At 36.8% G+C, this 16,089-nt stretch overlaps 1 protein-coding gene across 1 annotated transcript in view; it reads left to right on the top strand.

Moving 5' to 3' along the window:
- The first annotated feature begins 40 nt into the window (after positions 1-40).
- heatr1 (HEAT repeat containing 1) overlaps positions 41-16,089 on the top strand; it is a 34,655-nt gene continuing 18,606 nt past the window's right edge. Inside the window, exons 1-17 of the mRNA XM_051914211.1 lie at positions 41-293; positions 921-1,062; positions 4,428-4,644; positions 4,905-5,046; positions 5,159-5,260; positions 5,345-5,491; positions 6,801-7,012; positions 7,153-7,283; positions 9,984-10,083; positions 10,193-10,297; positions 10,404-10,521; positions 11,622-11,729; positions 11,874-11,969; positions 12,079-12,161; positions 13,870-14,081; positions 15,137-15,258; positions 15,554-15,748. Coding sequence (XP_051770171.1) covers positions 921-1,062; positions 4,428-4,644; positions 4,905-5,046; positions 5,159-5,260; positions 5,345-5,491; positions 6,801-7,012; positions 7,153-7,283; positions 9,984-10,083; positions 10,193-10,297; positions 10,404-10,521; positions 11,622-11,729; positions 11,874-11,969; positions 12,079-12,161; positions 13,870-14,081; positions 15,137-15,258; positions 15,554-15,748 — 2,232 coding nt within the window. The 5' untranslated portion in view covers positions 41-293. The remainder of the gene's footprint in view (positions 294-920; positions 1,063-4,427; positions 4,645-4,904; positions 5,047-5,158; positions 5,261-5,344; positions 5,492-6,800; positions 7,013-7,152; positions 7,284-9,983; positions 10,084-10,192; positions 10,298-10,403; positions 10,522-11,621; positions 11,730-11,873; positions 11,970-12,078; positions 12,162-13,869; positions 14,082-15,136; positions 15,259-15,553; positions 15,749-16,089) is intronic.

Raw genomic sequence — 16,089 nt, 5'->3', positions numbered from 1 at the left:
TATATCTATTTTTCTGTGGTCTTTTATAAAAAAAATATTGGGGATGGTGAATACAAAGATGAACAAAAATACAGTACAACGATTTAAATATGTAGTTTGCTTGCACGGCGCCCTCTTGTGGGTTTTCTGTCTACACATATTTTGCCACTGGTCGCACAAACCACCCGAAGCACTAGGTGGCAGTATAACAACATCAACTGATTCATCCGCCACCGACAGCAAAGCAGAGAGGAAAGTCATACTAGCAGGCGTATGCACGTGGAAATTGCTTGGTGTGATAACTACACTCAAAGGTATGGGAATATATTTACTGCTACTATTACGGTTACTAAAGTCATATACTGGATCAAAACATTTGATATTTTATGCGAATAACTTTTTCATGTGTCGCTTATAGCCTGATTGTATGCGAGTAAAGGTGTTTTAGCAGCCCAAATGTATTCTCATAACATCTTTTTTATCATAACTTAAACATCTTCGTTTTGTTGTTGTTGTTGTATCATCAATATATGGTACTTTTTGTGATCCACCACATATGCGGTAAATCTCATGAAGCCTGTCAAGAACATATCCAAGTCCGATTTCACCGAAGTCAAAAATATATGAAAATGTTTTCGTTATTGTAATTATTTGTATTGCAATACAGTAGTGAAAATCTAATGATAATCTCAATAACAATTATGAAAGTTACTAGAAAACTAAAAAGGCAAACGTATGGGTACATTTCAGTTTGATTATCATGAAATATCACGATGCAAAAAAAAACGTAATTCTTTCAACTAAACTTCTTTATGTAAAATATTATTTTGGGGGAAATATGACGAAATATGTTGTATTCTCTTGTGAGACTCATCCATTGAAACTGCAGAATGGTTACATTGTGTAAAAACAGAAATTCTTTTATTATCACATGTCTCTAGATGACATCTTTAGCACATCAGTTGAAGCGGCTGGCTTTGCCGCAGAATGACTCGAATCTGCTCAGCCGGAGAGAGGTGGCCTCTGTGCTCTTTGACCCTAAAGATGCTGCCACCATGGACCGCAGCACCTTCTATGCACTGGGTGAGTTCCTCATCCTACCAGAGCTTTTTCTTGTTTTTCCTCCAAGACACACTGCTCTTTTGAACTTGTGTACTATGTTCATTGATATGCAGTTACTGCATATGATACATTTAAATTGGAGGAGATGCACCAATGTATCGGCCAATAATCAATATCGTCCGATTAAAAGTAATTATTTTTACTATCGGCCATCAGCAACTCATACTTTGTGTGAATAAAATCTCCCTTGTGTTGAATTTAAGGCAAGTTAAATTTTAAGGGAAATGAAAATTATCCCATGATTTACTCAACATCAAGCCATCCTAGGTGAATATAACTATTTTCTTTCAGACGAACACAATCAGAATTATTTTAATAAATATCCTGGCTCTTCCAAGCTTCATAATGACAGTGAATGGGACTCACGATTTTGAAGCCCAAAAAAGTGCATCCATCTATCATAAAAGTAATCCATACGGCTCAATGGGGGTTAATAAAGGCCTTCAGAAGTGAAGCAATGGGTTTTTGTATAAAAAATATCCGTATTTAAAACTTTATAAACTATAGTAACCAGCTTCCGGCAAATGGCCGTATGCATCAAGATATGGGGGAAGTGTAACCTCTGATGTGATGAATGGTGTTTTGACAGACGCGGAAGCACAGAGGATAGAGTAAAACAAAACACGGGTCACGAATTAGAAGTCCAAAACAAGAATTTTTAAAGAGAAATGTCAGAGGATTTCGATATAAAAGAAGAGGAGCTTGAGTTTGTTGCCCAGCCCTATTTGTTTAAACCATGAGAGGCATCTAAGCGTCCTACATCCTGCGTAATACATCACGTCAGACTCGATTTGTACAGCCATTTGCCAGGAGCTAGTTATTATAGTTTATAAAGTTTAAAATAAGGATATTTGTCTTACAAAAATCCATTGCTTCAGTTTAGACGGCCTTTATTTACTCCCTGGAGCCGTATGGATTACTTTTATGATGGATGGATGCACATTCTTGGGCTTCAAAATCGTCAACACCATTTACTACCATTATAAAGCTTGGAAGAGACAGGATACTTTAAAATATAACTCGGATGTGTTCGTCTGAAAGAAGATAATCATATACACCTAGGATGGGTTGAGGGTGAGTAAATCATGGGATAATTTTCATTTTTGGATGAACCATCCCTTTATGCAACAATAACACTTTAACAGTTAAAAAAATTGTGACATAAAAGCAGGCTCTATTTAACCCTATGAATCACCCGTAGCTCAAGCCAGGGTTGCCAGGTCTGCAGTTTTCCCTACACCAAACATTATTTGTAGCACGCCTCCTATCCAGTAATTGCAAAGAGCTTTGTGCTTTGTTACTTGTGATAAAAAACAAAATCTCAGCTTTCAAATTCTGTCTATTTTGTCATGAAAATCAAACGATAAATGATGTTTTGAAGCTCTAAAATGTGACATGACAGATTGCTGTAGTGCCTCAGTTCAAACCGCAAAATCTGAAGTTCAAAGACAAAATTCAGCGTGCTTGTTTCTCTGGCGCATAAGGTCTATATTCAACACAACACACATTTTCTTTACACACAGTATGAGTTGCGGTCCGACATGTTTTTCCAACATATTTAAATTGGTAATTGGCTCTGATCATCTGCTGTTTTAAACAATTGGCTGATGGCCGATAGTGAAAATAATTGCTTTTATCAGCCAGTACTGATTATTTGCCAATACATCGGTATCTTTTTTGCTTCAAATAAAAGTTTGTAATGTTGTGATTCACCTTGTAACTGGTTGGTTCGGTTCATAGTCAAAGCTTTGTCAAAGAAATATTTTAAATCCCTATGGGAAAAATGAACGTAAAAAACACTCCCATATTGCTGCTGAAAAAGTGAGTGGGCACTAATGCATTTTATTGGTGCATCTTTCTTCAGAATTATGGGAAGTGTAGTTCTTCACCTGGAATTTAGCTATTAAACACTTAAGTTCACACTTATGGCATATATAGAATCATAAATCATCACTTCTCATCAAAGCCCATTGTAGGCCAGTTTAAATTATTGTTAAAATCTCTATGGATAAAGAATGTGAGAAATTTTTAGTTATGTAACCCAACTGTTATGCTCTGTTAACTATGCACACACTATTTAAAAATATAGACAGTGTTGAGCTGCTCATGGATTAGGGTCATCTTGCAATCATTGTTTCACAATTTAACCCTTAATCGGCCCTTGGGGTCAATCTGACGCTGACAGTTTGCGTCGTTTTTAAAGTGTTCCCTTCATCTCAGGGGCATGAAACATGTGAATCCTCCTAAATAATCTATCTAAACATGCACAAAAAAATCTGGGCTTGATTTGGTTGTTATAAAGGTGCTTAAAAAAAAATCACCGATTTAGTCCCTTGGGGTCAGATTGACCCCACATTGAAAATGAATGGGAAACTGAAAAAATGTACTTTTTTTTTTTTTTTCCATTTAATTTGTCAAAATAAATAAATAAATCCACTATAAATCTGAAATATTCTACATTTCCATAAAGGTCTGGTCCTTGACCATAAACACAAAGTGGAACGAACGTTCTATCTCATACACACACACACACATAAACACAAACACTCACATACACACACAGTCACACACACGTGTGTGACTGCAACACGGGGCATCTCTGTAGAAATTGGCAAATAAATTCAACAAAACTGAGGGCATTTCTGTAGAAATTGGCAAATAAAATCAAGAAAACTGGCCTAAATCTGAAAAAATTTACATGTTAATAAAGGTCTGGTCCTTGACCATAACCACAAAGTGGAACGAACTTTCTATCTCATACACACGTACATACACACACATAAACACAAACATACAGTCTCTATTGACCTCTATTGGAGATATGTGATCATTGCATTTTTTTCTTTCACTATAATTCCTAAAGTTTTTCCACAAACCTCTAGATGGTAGTATTCTATCCCTAACACATAGAGCAGTGTCCAAATACAATTTAAATTTAATTAAGTTAATCATTGAAGTGATTTTTTTCATTAAAAATCAATTTTTCATAAGCCAATTTATGACATGCCTAAGTAATTGTGCAGTAAATAGGTAAAAAAAATACAAAATATCCACAAAAACACAGCATAAATGCATAGATGAGAAGTAAATAAAAAAAAAAAAAAAGATATATAGTTTGTCATATAAAAAAAATGTATATTTCCTTATGCAATCGTTCTGTAAAGTTTGGGGTCAATATCGTCAAATGATGAAGGGACCTACAAGGGTTAATTGTTAATTGATTTAGCTTTTACAAGCAGATTTACTGTAATCATTCACCTGTATATAATTATTGCAGCAAGCAGTCACCTTGTCTAATTTCTGCTGTTATTGATCATTCTGAATAGGATGCACAGGACTTGAGGAGCTGATGGGTATTGATCCAGCTTTCAGTGAATTTCAGGAGACTCTGTTTAGTCAAGCCTCTCTGACTTTAGAGCGCAGCGTTCAGTCCAAAGAAGTCAACAAGAAACTGGACAAGAGCATCTCACTCTTTCTTACTCGACTGTCACCTTACTTTCTTCTCAAGCCTGCTCTGAAATGCATTGAATGGCTAATACACAGGTAACCTTCAATAGATTTGCCATTGTCACACTTATGGTGTTTTAGTCTCACTTTGTGATCCAGCAGTTTGCTGACTATAGTTTTAGAGTGTGATAAACTTGTAAGTGGTTTTTGTGCTGTGTTTTAGGGATTTTTTTGCAATTTTGTTTTGAGAACTAGTAGTGTAGAAATCATACACCTTCTTATATATTGTAGCATGGAAAAACACATATCACTTCAATTATAAAAATCTTCACTTCACAAATTGAACTTGATTTCAGATTCCACATTCAGCTGTACAACCAGGACAGCCTGATTGCTTGTGTTTTACCATATCATGAGACTAAAGTGTTTGTACGAGTGATCCAGCTTTTAAAGATAGAGGATCCAACTCACAAATGGCACTGGCTGCATGGACTTCAGGTAAACTATACATTTCATATCATATATGTGTCATATATGTAGTCGGTGTAAAGAATGATATACCTTCACTTGTGATTGTGACTCTTCTAACTGCCCTGTGCTTTATCTATAGAAACCTGGTGTTCCCCTGGCCCGAGGAACTCTGCTCACACACTGCTATAAGGATTTAGGCTTCATGGATTTAATTTGTTCTATGGTCACAAATTCAGTAAAGGTAAGAAACCTGGGCTGTGTGCTATTCTGGTTAAAATCTGCTAATATAGTAATGCACTGGTTAATGCTTTGAATAATATTGTAGGCATACTCTGGATTTCTCCGGGATGGGAACTGTCCGCAGCTGCGTGTGATTTTCTCTTTCTATGCTTCTACCATCGTTTCTGCACTTGATGCAGTGGAGAAGATAACTAACTCTATTATTGCCAAGCTGCTTCCATTTGTACAACTGGTAAGACAATGATTCAAGAACATAATGCTGATGTGGTTAAGTTTATATTTTATATGTATATGTGTCTGAGATGTTTTTGATGGATTATTTTTGATTTAACATGAATATAATAATATAAGCTTTGATATTCAGAATTTTAATTAGTAACCAACTGATATGAACCCACAACGACTGACCAAGAAAATAAATATAGTAAGCAATAGGATGAAAACGACAAATTATTGTCATGGTTTTTGCCACAAAATGTTTTATTGTGTACTGAAAGCGCATACTCTCTCCTGCTCTCTCTTTCAAACATACACACGGACACACACTCACACAGAAACGTTTTGTCAGTGCTGCTCTGATGAATTAATCAGTAAAATAGTTTAGCAACTTAAAAGCTACATGACATTTCTCACCAGCGAGGTAATAACTGTAGAGAGACCGCTGCCGTGTGAGACGCACAGATTCGGGTAATACACATATGCTTATTCTCTCTCTCTCTCTCACTCTCTCTCTCTCTGTCTCTCAACTGCGTTAATAACTGTATCAACGGTATTATTCTGCTATCAAGGCTCAAGCCTCCATTACTAGTTCTGAAATGACTTTTTGGAATTAGCAGCGGAGGCTTGGGATGAGATGCATAAGAAATTAGTCCCACACATAAGAGTGTTTTAAGGACAAAAACCTGACAAATGTCTTGAAATAAAACATCGGAACAGTGTCTTGAAGTGTGGTAACCGTAGTATAAGCGGAATAATTGACTCCGGGCCATTGAATTCTTAGAAAATAATGCACACCCGGCTCTGCTTCGCGTCGTGGCCGCATTACCACCTCGGGTGTGCATTATTTTCTAAGAATTCAACGGCCCGTCGTTAATTATTCCTTACTTATTTTCTACAATCTAATATAATTTAAACAGAAAAATAAAATGGCATACTGAATCCTGTTTTTGAACATTTCTTGATTTAAGTAGTCTGCATAATAAATAATGTCTTAAACATAATTGGGGAATCAGATTGCTAATATCGGAGTGTTTTTGTGCATGTAAACATAGTCAATAACTGATTCAATTGTCTATATCAAGTGGTGGGGTGCAATGTATTGGCCATATATACATAACCCAGTAATGATAGCAAATGCAATGTACACAAAATTACTTAATTATAATTGGCATATGTATTGGTCAACCACGTTTAAAAGGTAAATATTGACACAGAATGGAACGGCCAAAAATAAATGATTGAGAGGAATGTTGTACCAGGCCCAAGAAAAGATGTATGCTACTGAACCCAAATAATTTTCTGCTTTTTCCCTATATAACCAGGGGCTGAAATCTAACTTTTTAGACTACACTGCTGCCACTTACATGATCGTGTGTCAGATGGCAGTGAAGGTAGTGATGGAGGATCAGCTGGTGGACACTCTGACCGTGCAGTTGTGCAGGTCTCTAGGTCGAATGCCACAGCTGACCAGAGAGGGCTTGAGCTGCATTATCATTCTCTTGCAGAACCAGAAAGAAGGTGTAGTTGGTCCAAAGTAAGTTTTAGTAATTTGTACTCTACTTTGACTTTGAATAGTAGTTGTAAATGATGTGTTCCCCAAGGACTAGTCATGTTTGTTTCTGCCACAATTATCTGCATCTAAAATACTTCATTATTTTTTTCTTTTCCCATTAGGGCATTTGGGTACCTGTGTGCTACCCCCACCTTGGTGTCCACACTCCAGAATATAGCTGCAGCCCATGACGTCAGTCCCTTACTGCGTTACCTGCTGCCCCATCTCATACACTCTGTGATGACGCAGGATGGTTGGTTTCTATCTGTGCTCTATGTGAACTTAATCACCATACAATCCAAATTCTTAAATTGTGTGTGTTTAAGGGATACTCCACAGCTAGCTGTGCATTAAACCTTTTTTTTTTTTTTTTTTGCATGATGTGGAGGCAAAGAATTGCATTCACAATTTGTGTTTAAATCGTTTAATGCACAGCTAGCCGTGGATTATTCCACTTATACCATGGTTGTTTGCCGGCATTTACAAGTTAAAGCTGTTATTGATGTTTGGAGTGCAATAGTTGAATGGAAGTGTAAAAATGACAGTTATTTTCATAATTTATGGCTTGTTAGATCTAGCTTTCTGCCTCTTAAAATCAGACACAGAGATAAAGCAATGTGGTAAGATTACATTTATTTGAATGAATGAATGAATTATTGCATTTATTTGCATTAATTATTTAGAGAGAGAGAGAAAGATGCATTTACCTACATCTATGAAGCATCTCTCTCAATTAAGAATGAAGTTGTAAGTTTAATTCCTTTAAAAACAGTGACATAACCCCCTTGTTACTGAGAAATATAATGTAGCGATTCGGTAGCAAAGCTATTTCATTGAAAATAGTAAACGTTAAAAAAAAAAAGTACCACGTAAAGTCACTGACTGCTGAGACACATGGTGCGTAAAAGATGCCAGTGCTCTGATAATTCCATAGCTGAACAGTTCCAAACTTTGACCAGCATTAATATCACCAGCAGGATGGGTTTACATGGCTGAGCAGCTGCATGTAAGGTTCAAATCACCAAGTACAATGCCAAGTGTCACATGGAGTGGTGAAAAACACTGCGCCACTGGACTCTGGAGCAATAAAAACGTGTTCTGTGGAGTGATGAATAGCTCTGCTCTGTTTGGCAGTCTGATGGGCGAGTCTGGATTTACCGGATGCCAGGAGAACATTACCTAACTGCATTGTGCCAACTGTAAAGATTGGTAGAGGAGGGATAATGGTATGGGGCTGTTTTTCAGGGGTTGGGCTAGGCCCATTACTTCCAGTGAAAGAAAATCTTAATGCTTCAGCATACCAAGACATTTTGGACAGTGCAATGCTTCCAATTTTGTGGTAACAGTTTGGGGAAGGCACTTTTCTATTCCAGCATGTCTGTGCCCCAGTGCACAAAGCAAGGTCTATAGAGATATGGTTGGATGAGTTTGGGGTGGAAGAACTTGACTGGCCCACACAGAGCCCTGACCTCAGCCCCATTGAACACCTTTGGGATGAACTGGAACGGAGACTGCGAGCCAGGCCTTCTTGTCCAGCAACAGTGTCTGACCTCACAAAAGCTCTACTGGATGATTGGGCAAAAATTCCCACAGAAACACATTAACTTCCACTCCCCCTTGCAATTCCATCTTTTCTCTGATGACCTGTGCACCGGTGTGAGGCCTAGTCAAAAATCCTTTTCTTCCAGCACTCTGTCGCTCACATGAGATCGCAGAATTAGCAAACGACAGCATTCCAGTCAATTTCAGATGGACAAAATCATGTCCTGCCCTACATTTTTTTTTTTTTTTTTTCTGGTTCGAGAAGCCATTTCATTTAGATATACATCACAATACAATCACAATTTCCATTTCATGACAACTTTATAATGTATAATGTAGCTTGTTTGCATTAACCTACTACACTTTTACGCTTTTTATTGTGTCCTGCAAATATTGGTGGATCTTATGATGCATTGCTCCCGATGTTCCTTATTTGCAAGTTGCTTTGGATTGCAGATCCAGATTGAATAAATGTAAACCACCAAAGTGCTCCCAGTAGGAGCTGTGTAAATTTAGTCAGACAAGTATATTGGCAAAAGATCTTTTCTCATATCTTGTAAAATGCTGCATTCAATTTTTGGCTTAGGTACCGTAATAATGAGATTGCAGCTTGGAGCTGTTTCCAGGCAACGTTCATAATGCTGTAACCAATCCATGTGAGACTTTGTTTCTCTGTTGATGACCACAGAATACTTCACCTGTGTACCGAAGATTATTTCTAAAGCCTAGAATACAGCACACTACGTTTAAAATCTGAACAGGGTTTAAAAGGATGGTTCACCCAAAAATGAAAATTGTGTCATTTACTCACCCTTGAACAGTTGTTCCAAACCTGTATAGATTTCTTTGTTCTGCTGTACACAAAGGAAGATATTTGGTAGAATGTTTGTAACCAAGCAGATCTCGCCCCCCCATTGACTACCATGGTATTTTTTTTTTCTACTATGGTAGTCAATGGGGGGCGAGATCTCCTTGGTTACAAACATTCTTTCAATGTCTTCCTTTGTGTACAGCAGAACAAAGAAATTTATACAGGTTTGGAACAACTTGAGGATGAGTAAATGATGACCATTTAAATTTGAGTAAACTATCCCTTTAAAACACTAAGTGTTATACACTTGCCGACTTTGTAAATGGTTACAGAGGAAAAAAAGACACGCTTAACGACTGACTTTCAAATAGTTCTGAACAAAAATCGTTGCAAAAAATATGGCCAAATGTCATGTAGTGTATTCCAGCCTTTAGTTTAAATCATAAATCTAAACATTGAAAGTAGTTATAATAATGAATGTCCAAACTTTTGATTGGTAGTGTCAAGGAGCTAATACCTAATGATACCTGGACCCTTAATCAAAGTAATCAAAAGTAAAATTGCTGTTGTCACATGGTTAATTACTTTGTTTCCTAATAGGTGAACAGCCGAATGAAGGTTTGTCAGAAAGTACTGGACTATTACAATCACTGTTTCAGAATCTTCAACTATCCAACAACTTGGAGAACACTGCAGCCAAGTAAGCGGGGTTTAATTTAGCTTCAATTAAACTCTTTCCCCTGTACATTATGCATGTACTGTATGATGGTCTGATGATTTATTAGATCTACATTTGTTGCTTTGTTCAGGCTGCTTCTTGAGGAGTATGTTTCCTGTGGCAGTGAGCTTCCCTCGGATAAGATTTCAGCTCTTAATCAGAAAATTCAGTCTACTGTACGACTTTTTGAATCCAGGTAGGTTTATAGTCACTTCCGCACTTTTGTAGTATAGTATAGCTCATAAAATGTTATTCAATCACAAGGAGTGTTTTGTTTATCTTTGAGTGGTTTTTGCTCGTAGGTATCCATGTGCACTGGACGTGGCACTGGAAAATCATGTCAAAAATGTGTCATCTGATGATGAAAAAGGTCTGCTTCATCAGTTCATCTCTCTTACGATGAGCTGTGGAAAATATCAGGTAGGAAACCATTCTGTGTGCCTTTTATTTATTTATTTATTTATTTTTGCAACCAGTCTTTATTTTGGAGCTAACAAATAATCCATAATATTGTACAGTCAGCTGACTTTTATCGCAAAGTAAATTCTGACAGGATAATCAGAACCCTGATGTGAAACTGATATTAGTTAATATGGGACACATCAAATCAGTTCACCTGAATCAGTTACCTGTGACAACAATCAATTATACAAAAATATGCAGAATGCTGTCATTGACCAATCAGAAGTATTCCAGAGCAATGTGTATTAATGAGATATGTTTAGAAATGTTTATTTAGGATTGTTAGCAATTTTCACACAAACAAAGAGACTGTACCTCAAACTGCATCAAAACAATGCAAACATGATATAATATAGTGATATATAAATTCAATAAAACAACTTCCTCACATTTTATGGACTAAATGCTGAGCTTCAGTGATTACATTTCTCCAAACAATGTTGGAAATGACTTTTCTTTTGTTAAATTTTCCATTTAGGTTTAATTTATAATTACCTATAAAGATGGCATTTCTCTTATCATTTACTGATCTGCAATACAAAATTTTGTGAATGTGTATGCGATTTTGATCAGTTTCAGTCAGCTCTTAAACTTGTGATTAGTTTTTAGAAATCACAGAGAATTGAATGAATCAATTGTCAAAATAGATGCGTTAACGCTGTTTAAAAAATAATGGCATTAATCATTTAAGTAGATGTTTAAAGGGATAGTTCACCCAAAAATGATAAAAAAAAAAAAATTGTGATTAAAAGCCTAAATTAAATCTGTTTGGACTAAAAAAAATTTGGACTAAGCCACTCAATTCATATGGATTAGTTTTACGATCTCTTTATGAACTTTTTGAAGTGTCAAAGTGGTAGTTGCGTAGCTGTCAATGGAGGGTCAGAAAGCTCCAAGATTTCATCAAAAAGATCTTCATTTGTGTTCCAAAGATTAACGAAAGTCTTACGGGTTTGGAACGACATGAGGGCGAGTAATTAATGACAGAATTTTCATTTTTGGGTGAATATCCCTTTAATAAAACCAAAACAAGACTTTAAAATGTTGTTTATATGCAGATCCTGCCAGAGTCAGACACCTCTCTGATGCTCAGCCTGAATCATCCACTACCTTCTGTGAGAAATATGGCAGTAGACTACCTGAAGAAAATCCTCACCTCAGAACATGTGTGTATCTTTTGTATGCTCTTTTAATGTTAGCTTATGCTTTTTCACCTTGTTTTTCTCATATCATCCCATTAAACATCCAAGAGATGCACATTAATGAACTAATGATGAGATGTTTTTTGTCCGTGTGTCTTTATGGAGCAGAATGGCTTTGATGAGGCATTTTTGAAAGATGCATTGCTGGAGAGAGTAAAGGATGATGTGCCAGAGATTGTGCTGTCTTCACTTAAAGCATTGCAAGTAAGATGACTGTGTCATGCATGTAATTAGTTTTGGTCACGTAAACTTTAAATTTGTCTTATTTTTTGTACAATTTAAATGTTAATTGTCAGTTATGTTTGCTTGACAGCTTCATGTGGGACTTATGGATCCAGAGGAGACTGTTTCCTGTTTGATTGCACTTCTTCATCGCATCAAACCATCCGCAGATTGGTTAGTTTACTGATTTTTTTACCTTTATCTCTGAGCTGGTCCTTGGACCTGGATTTTTGCGTTTCTATGTCAACACTATCAACTCCGAAATGAATCTGCAGCAGTCGGGGGATATAAGTAAGAGCTCTGTAAGTTGTTTACGTTCATTATTATTGTAATGTTATGTGCTTTGAGACATGAGGTAATTTAACACCATCTCTCGTGACGTTTTGCAGACTCTGCTGTGTTTCTTCATGTCATGAGCGCTCTGAAGGGAGGGTGGAACTGCTTTCAAAGCTAGCTTGCTATTGCTAGCCTCTGAAGTTGCCTACCCTACCTTTTAAGCAATCATTGTTTTAAAAAGATAAAGTGAAAAGTCAGTAATAAAAAACCCTGAAGAATAAAATTAAGAACTTTTCTTCCATCCATTGTTATGGTTATAACTGTCATTTACATCATGGTTATCATCTCATGATAACACTTCGGAACAATAATTGATTGGATTCTCTCCCATATTTATATGTGGTTGTCACTCCTGAAACTGCAGTGGTGTAGTGTTGGCAGCATGAAAAACACAACTTTTATTTAAATAGTGAATGGGATATATACAGAAGGCTTGCAAAGTGCTCTCCCTTTATAATCATCGAAGCTGCCAATCACTTCAGTTTCTTTTCTGCAGTATTGTGAAAACTCCCGTTATAATCAATGAAGCACAATGAATCTCTTATTTACATTGTCTACATTTTGTTGGTTATAATGAAAGGATCCACGAGCAGTTCAGAACTCTGTGAGCTCGCCCTGAAAGAAAACTCCGGGGTTTTGAGTAGAGGGGATTCTGACTAATTTAAACACCTCTGATTGGTCATTGCATTGATGTGCTCAAAAGACTTCCCTGTGATTGGCTACCATGGTCAACGCAGCAAATAGAAACTTTGTAAGCATTGTTTTGCACTCTCTTCAGAGCGCAAGCACTCTCCGATGCTTTCTTTATTGATAACCCGATTTAGGCTTCATGTTTTGTAGTCTGGAACTTCCTACCACGCCATATGCTGAATTTGACCCTAAGCACCAGACTACAAGACCGAACAACTTTTCCTTTTGATAGGGTGGATTGCTAACATGGGAGGGCAAACGCTGCCAGGCAAATGAAGAACATTTCTCATTTTTATGGATGGAAAATTGAGTCTTGCCAAATTTTACTTCTGCTGATAGCATATTATAACTATGTAATGTTACCATGATAATATTATTGATTATCAGTATCTTTGTGGGCCCCTGTTACTCAGTCCCACTATTACTCCCTGTCCGATCCCCTGATGACAACAGTCTAGAAAAGACTTTCATTCTTCTGTGCTTCCCATGACTTGAGTCCAACAGGAGAGAATACGTGTCAGTGTTTTGTTTTTTGGCTGTCGTTGATGACGCTACTGCTAGGTTGCTGCATTGTGATCATCTGGTGCTTGTAGTTTAAAAGAGAATGTGTGCTTTGGAAATGCTTAAAATGGTCAACATACTTTGCTCGCGCACTTGCCTAAATAAAGGTGGATTTTAAAAATCTTTTTTTTTTTTTTTTTTTTTTTTTGCTTTTACACATTGCATTAATACATCATATCATTATCATGTATCTATCCATATCGCTGTATGCTCATAATGATAATGTAGTTTCCACACTAAGAAAGATACTCTAGTTTGGCTTTAGTCAGGCTTTATCTGGTCTTGTTTTCTGCAGGTGTTCAGTACTAAAAGAGGCTGTGCAACTTCTCGATGACCCACGTATTATTGAGGGCAATCCAGATCTTAAGGCACAGATTAGTTGGGAGCTCGTGCCCTTCCTGGTGTTGACCAATGCTACGCCCAAGTGTGTGGAGCTGCAGATGGCATCTTCTATTGCTGAAACCACTCTGCTCTCCAAGCATCCTCTAACTCAGGGTTGGGCCAAAGGTACATTTTACAGGCAGAAATAATAATAATAATTAAAATATATGTTATATACACACACACATACTGTCCATCCAAAAAGAAAAGTCGCTGTTTGGATTTTAATAGGCAAATACTTAAGAATCTATGAATGGATCAATATTATAGCGATTATTATGTTTCTAGCATGTTATATGTTTGGCAACAGTTCTTTTAGCCCTGTTTCTTAAACATCCTTGTCTGAAGACGTATCATGGCCATATTCCAGGTTGACAATGCCAAGATTCATCAGGGTTAAAATTGTAAAAGAATGGTTAAGAGAGCATGAATAATCATTTTCACTCATGAATTGGCACCTCTGAGTCCTGACCTTAACCTTAGTGAAAGTCTTTGGGATGTGCTGGAGGAGACTTTACAGAGTGCTTTCCTCTTGTATTGTCAATACAAGATCTTGACCAAAAACTGATGCACCTCTTGATGAAATAAATGTTGTTATTTCCATCAAGACGTGCATTCATTTTTGGTCAAGATTTTGTGTTGACAATGCAAGAGGTGAGCAAGTCTGCTCCAGCACATCCCAAAGACTTTCAATGAAATTAAGGTCAGGAATCAGAGATGCCAGTTTGTGTGTGAAAATGATTTTTCATGCTTCCTCCCAAACATTTTTTCACAATTTTGATTGAGTCTTGACATTGTCATCCTGGAATATGGTCATGATATGTCTTCCTACATGGTTGTTTAAGAAATGAAAAGCTACACACTCCTTCAGTTGGGGTTAAAAGAACCGCTTCAAAACATATAACATGCTAGAAACATAATAATCGCTGTAATAATGAGCCATTCATAGATTCTTAAGTATTTGTTTATTAAAATCCAAACAGCAACCTTCTTTTGGCCATATTCATTCATTCAAATAATGTGGTGTTATTGGTTAAAATAATATTATTTTATAATTTTAATTGTTTAAAATTATTTTCCCTGCCCACACTGGCTTTGTATCAGAGACAGAGAAATTTATTAGATTTTGATGAAATCAGTTTTGATTAATTTCATGTTGTCTGCTTTTCCTTTATTCATAGTGCTAAAGGATGTCCTGGTCAAAACCTCTCCATCAGATGTGCTGGAGGTGGCCAACCAAATGCTCACAACAACTCTGATCAAGAACTTTGCTAACATGGATCATGCTACCAAACGAAACTCTGTAAGTGTCAAACATACTGTGCAAGCTTAATATACCCACATATTGACATTCTCTCATCATTTACTTACTCTCATTTAATTCCAAAACTATATCAGTTTGTTTCTTTAAGAAAATGCATAAGTTAATGTTGTTTAAACAGCAATGTTTCCAAAAATATCTTCCACAGAAGAAAGATTTTTTTATTTTTGTGTGACTTTTTAAGAGCTTTACAAACTTGCGCAAGTTGTTTCCATTGAAATCTCTTGATGCAGAACCAACATTGTCTTTGCTGTGTTTTCTTTTGTGTATCTTGCAGCTGAAGAATGTCTGTGATATTCTGAGCCGCCAGGGCAGCAGTGTGCGGGAGAGAACCGCATTTGTGGTGGTCAGTTCAGCACTGCTACAGAGTCTGCAGTCCATGACGGAGAGTCAACACTTCCACACAGCACAGAGCGTGTACAAACTACTGGAGCCGTTACTGCTACAGGTCCACACAATCCAACCTGAACAGGTCAGAGTGCAAATGCAGAAACAAATGGCCTCAAACTACTATTTGTGATGCACTGATGCAGAAATTCTGGCCAGTAACAGTTTTAAGAAGATTTTAACTAGGAATTCATGATGCTCATCATCAGCCTATAGAGCAAGATGACCTATTGATGTCAGCCATAGTTTTTAAAAATGATCGATATTGCTCTGATTAGACCAACCTCTTATGTTGTTATCGATACCATGTACTGTGCTGTGTTGACTGGTGCCGATAATTATAAATCTAATTTTGACCCATACAGTTACTAGTATATTGTGCTTTATATTTTGCTTTTGTAAACTGGACTTTTTAACATACCTACA

Source organism: Ctenopharyngodon idella, chromosome 12 (genome assembly GCF_019924925.1).
Source record: "Ctenopharyngodon idella isolate HZGC_01 chromosome 12, HZGC01, whole genome shotgun sequence".
Taxonomy (NCBI): Eukaryota; Metazoa; Chordata; class Actinopteri; order Cypriniformes; family Xenocyprididae; genus Ctenopharyngodon; species Ctenopharyngodon idella.
Note: the sequence above shows the minus strand (reverse complement) of the source record. Positions and strands in the feature narration are given on the sequence as shown.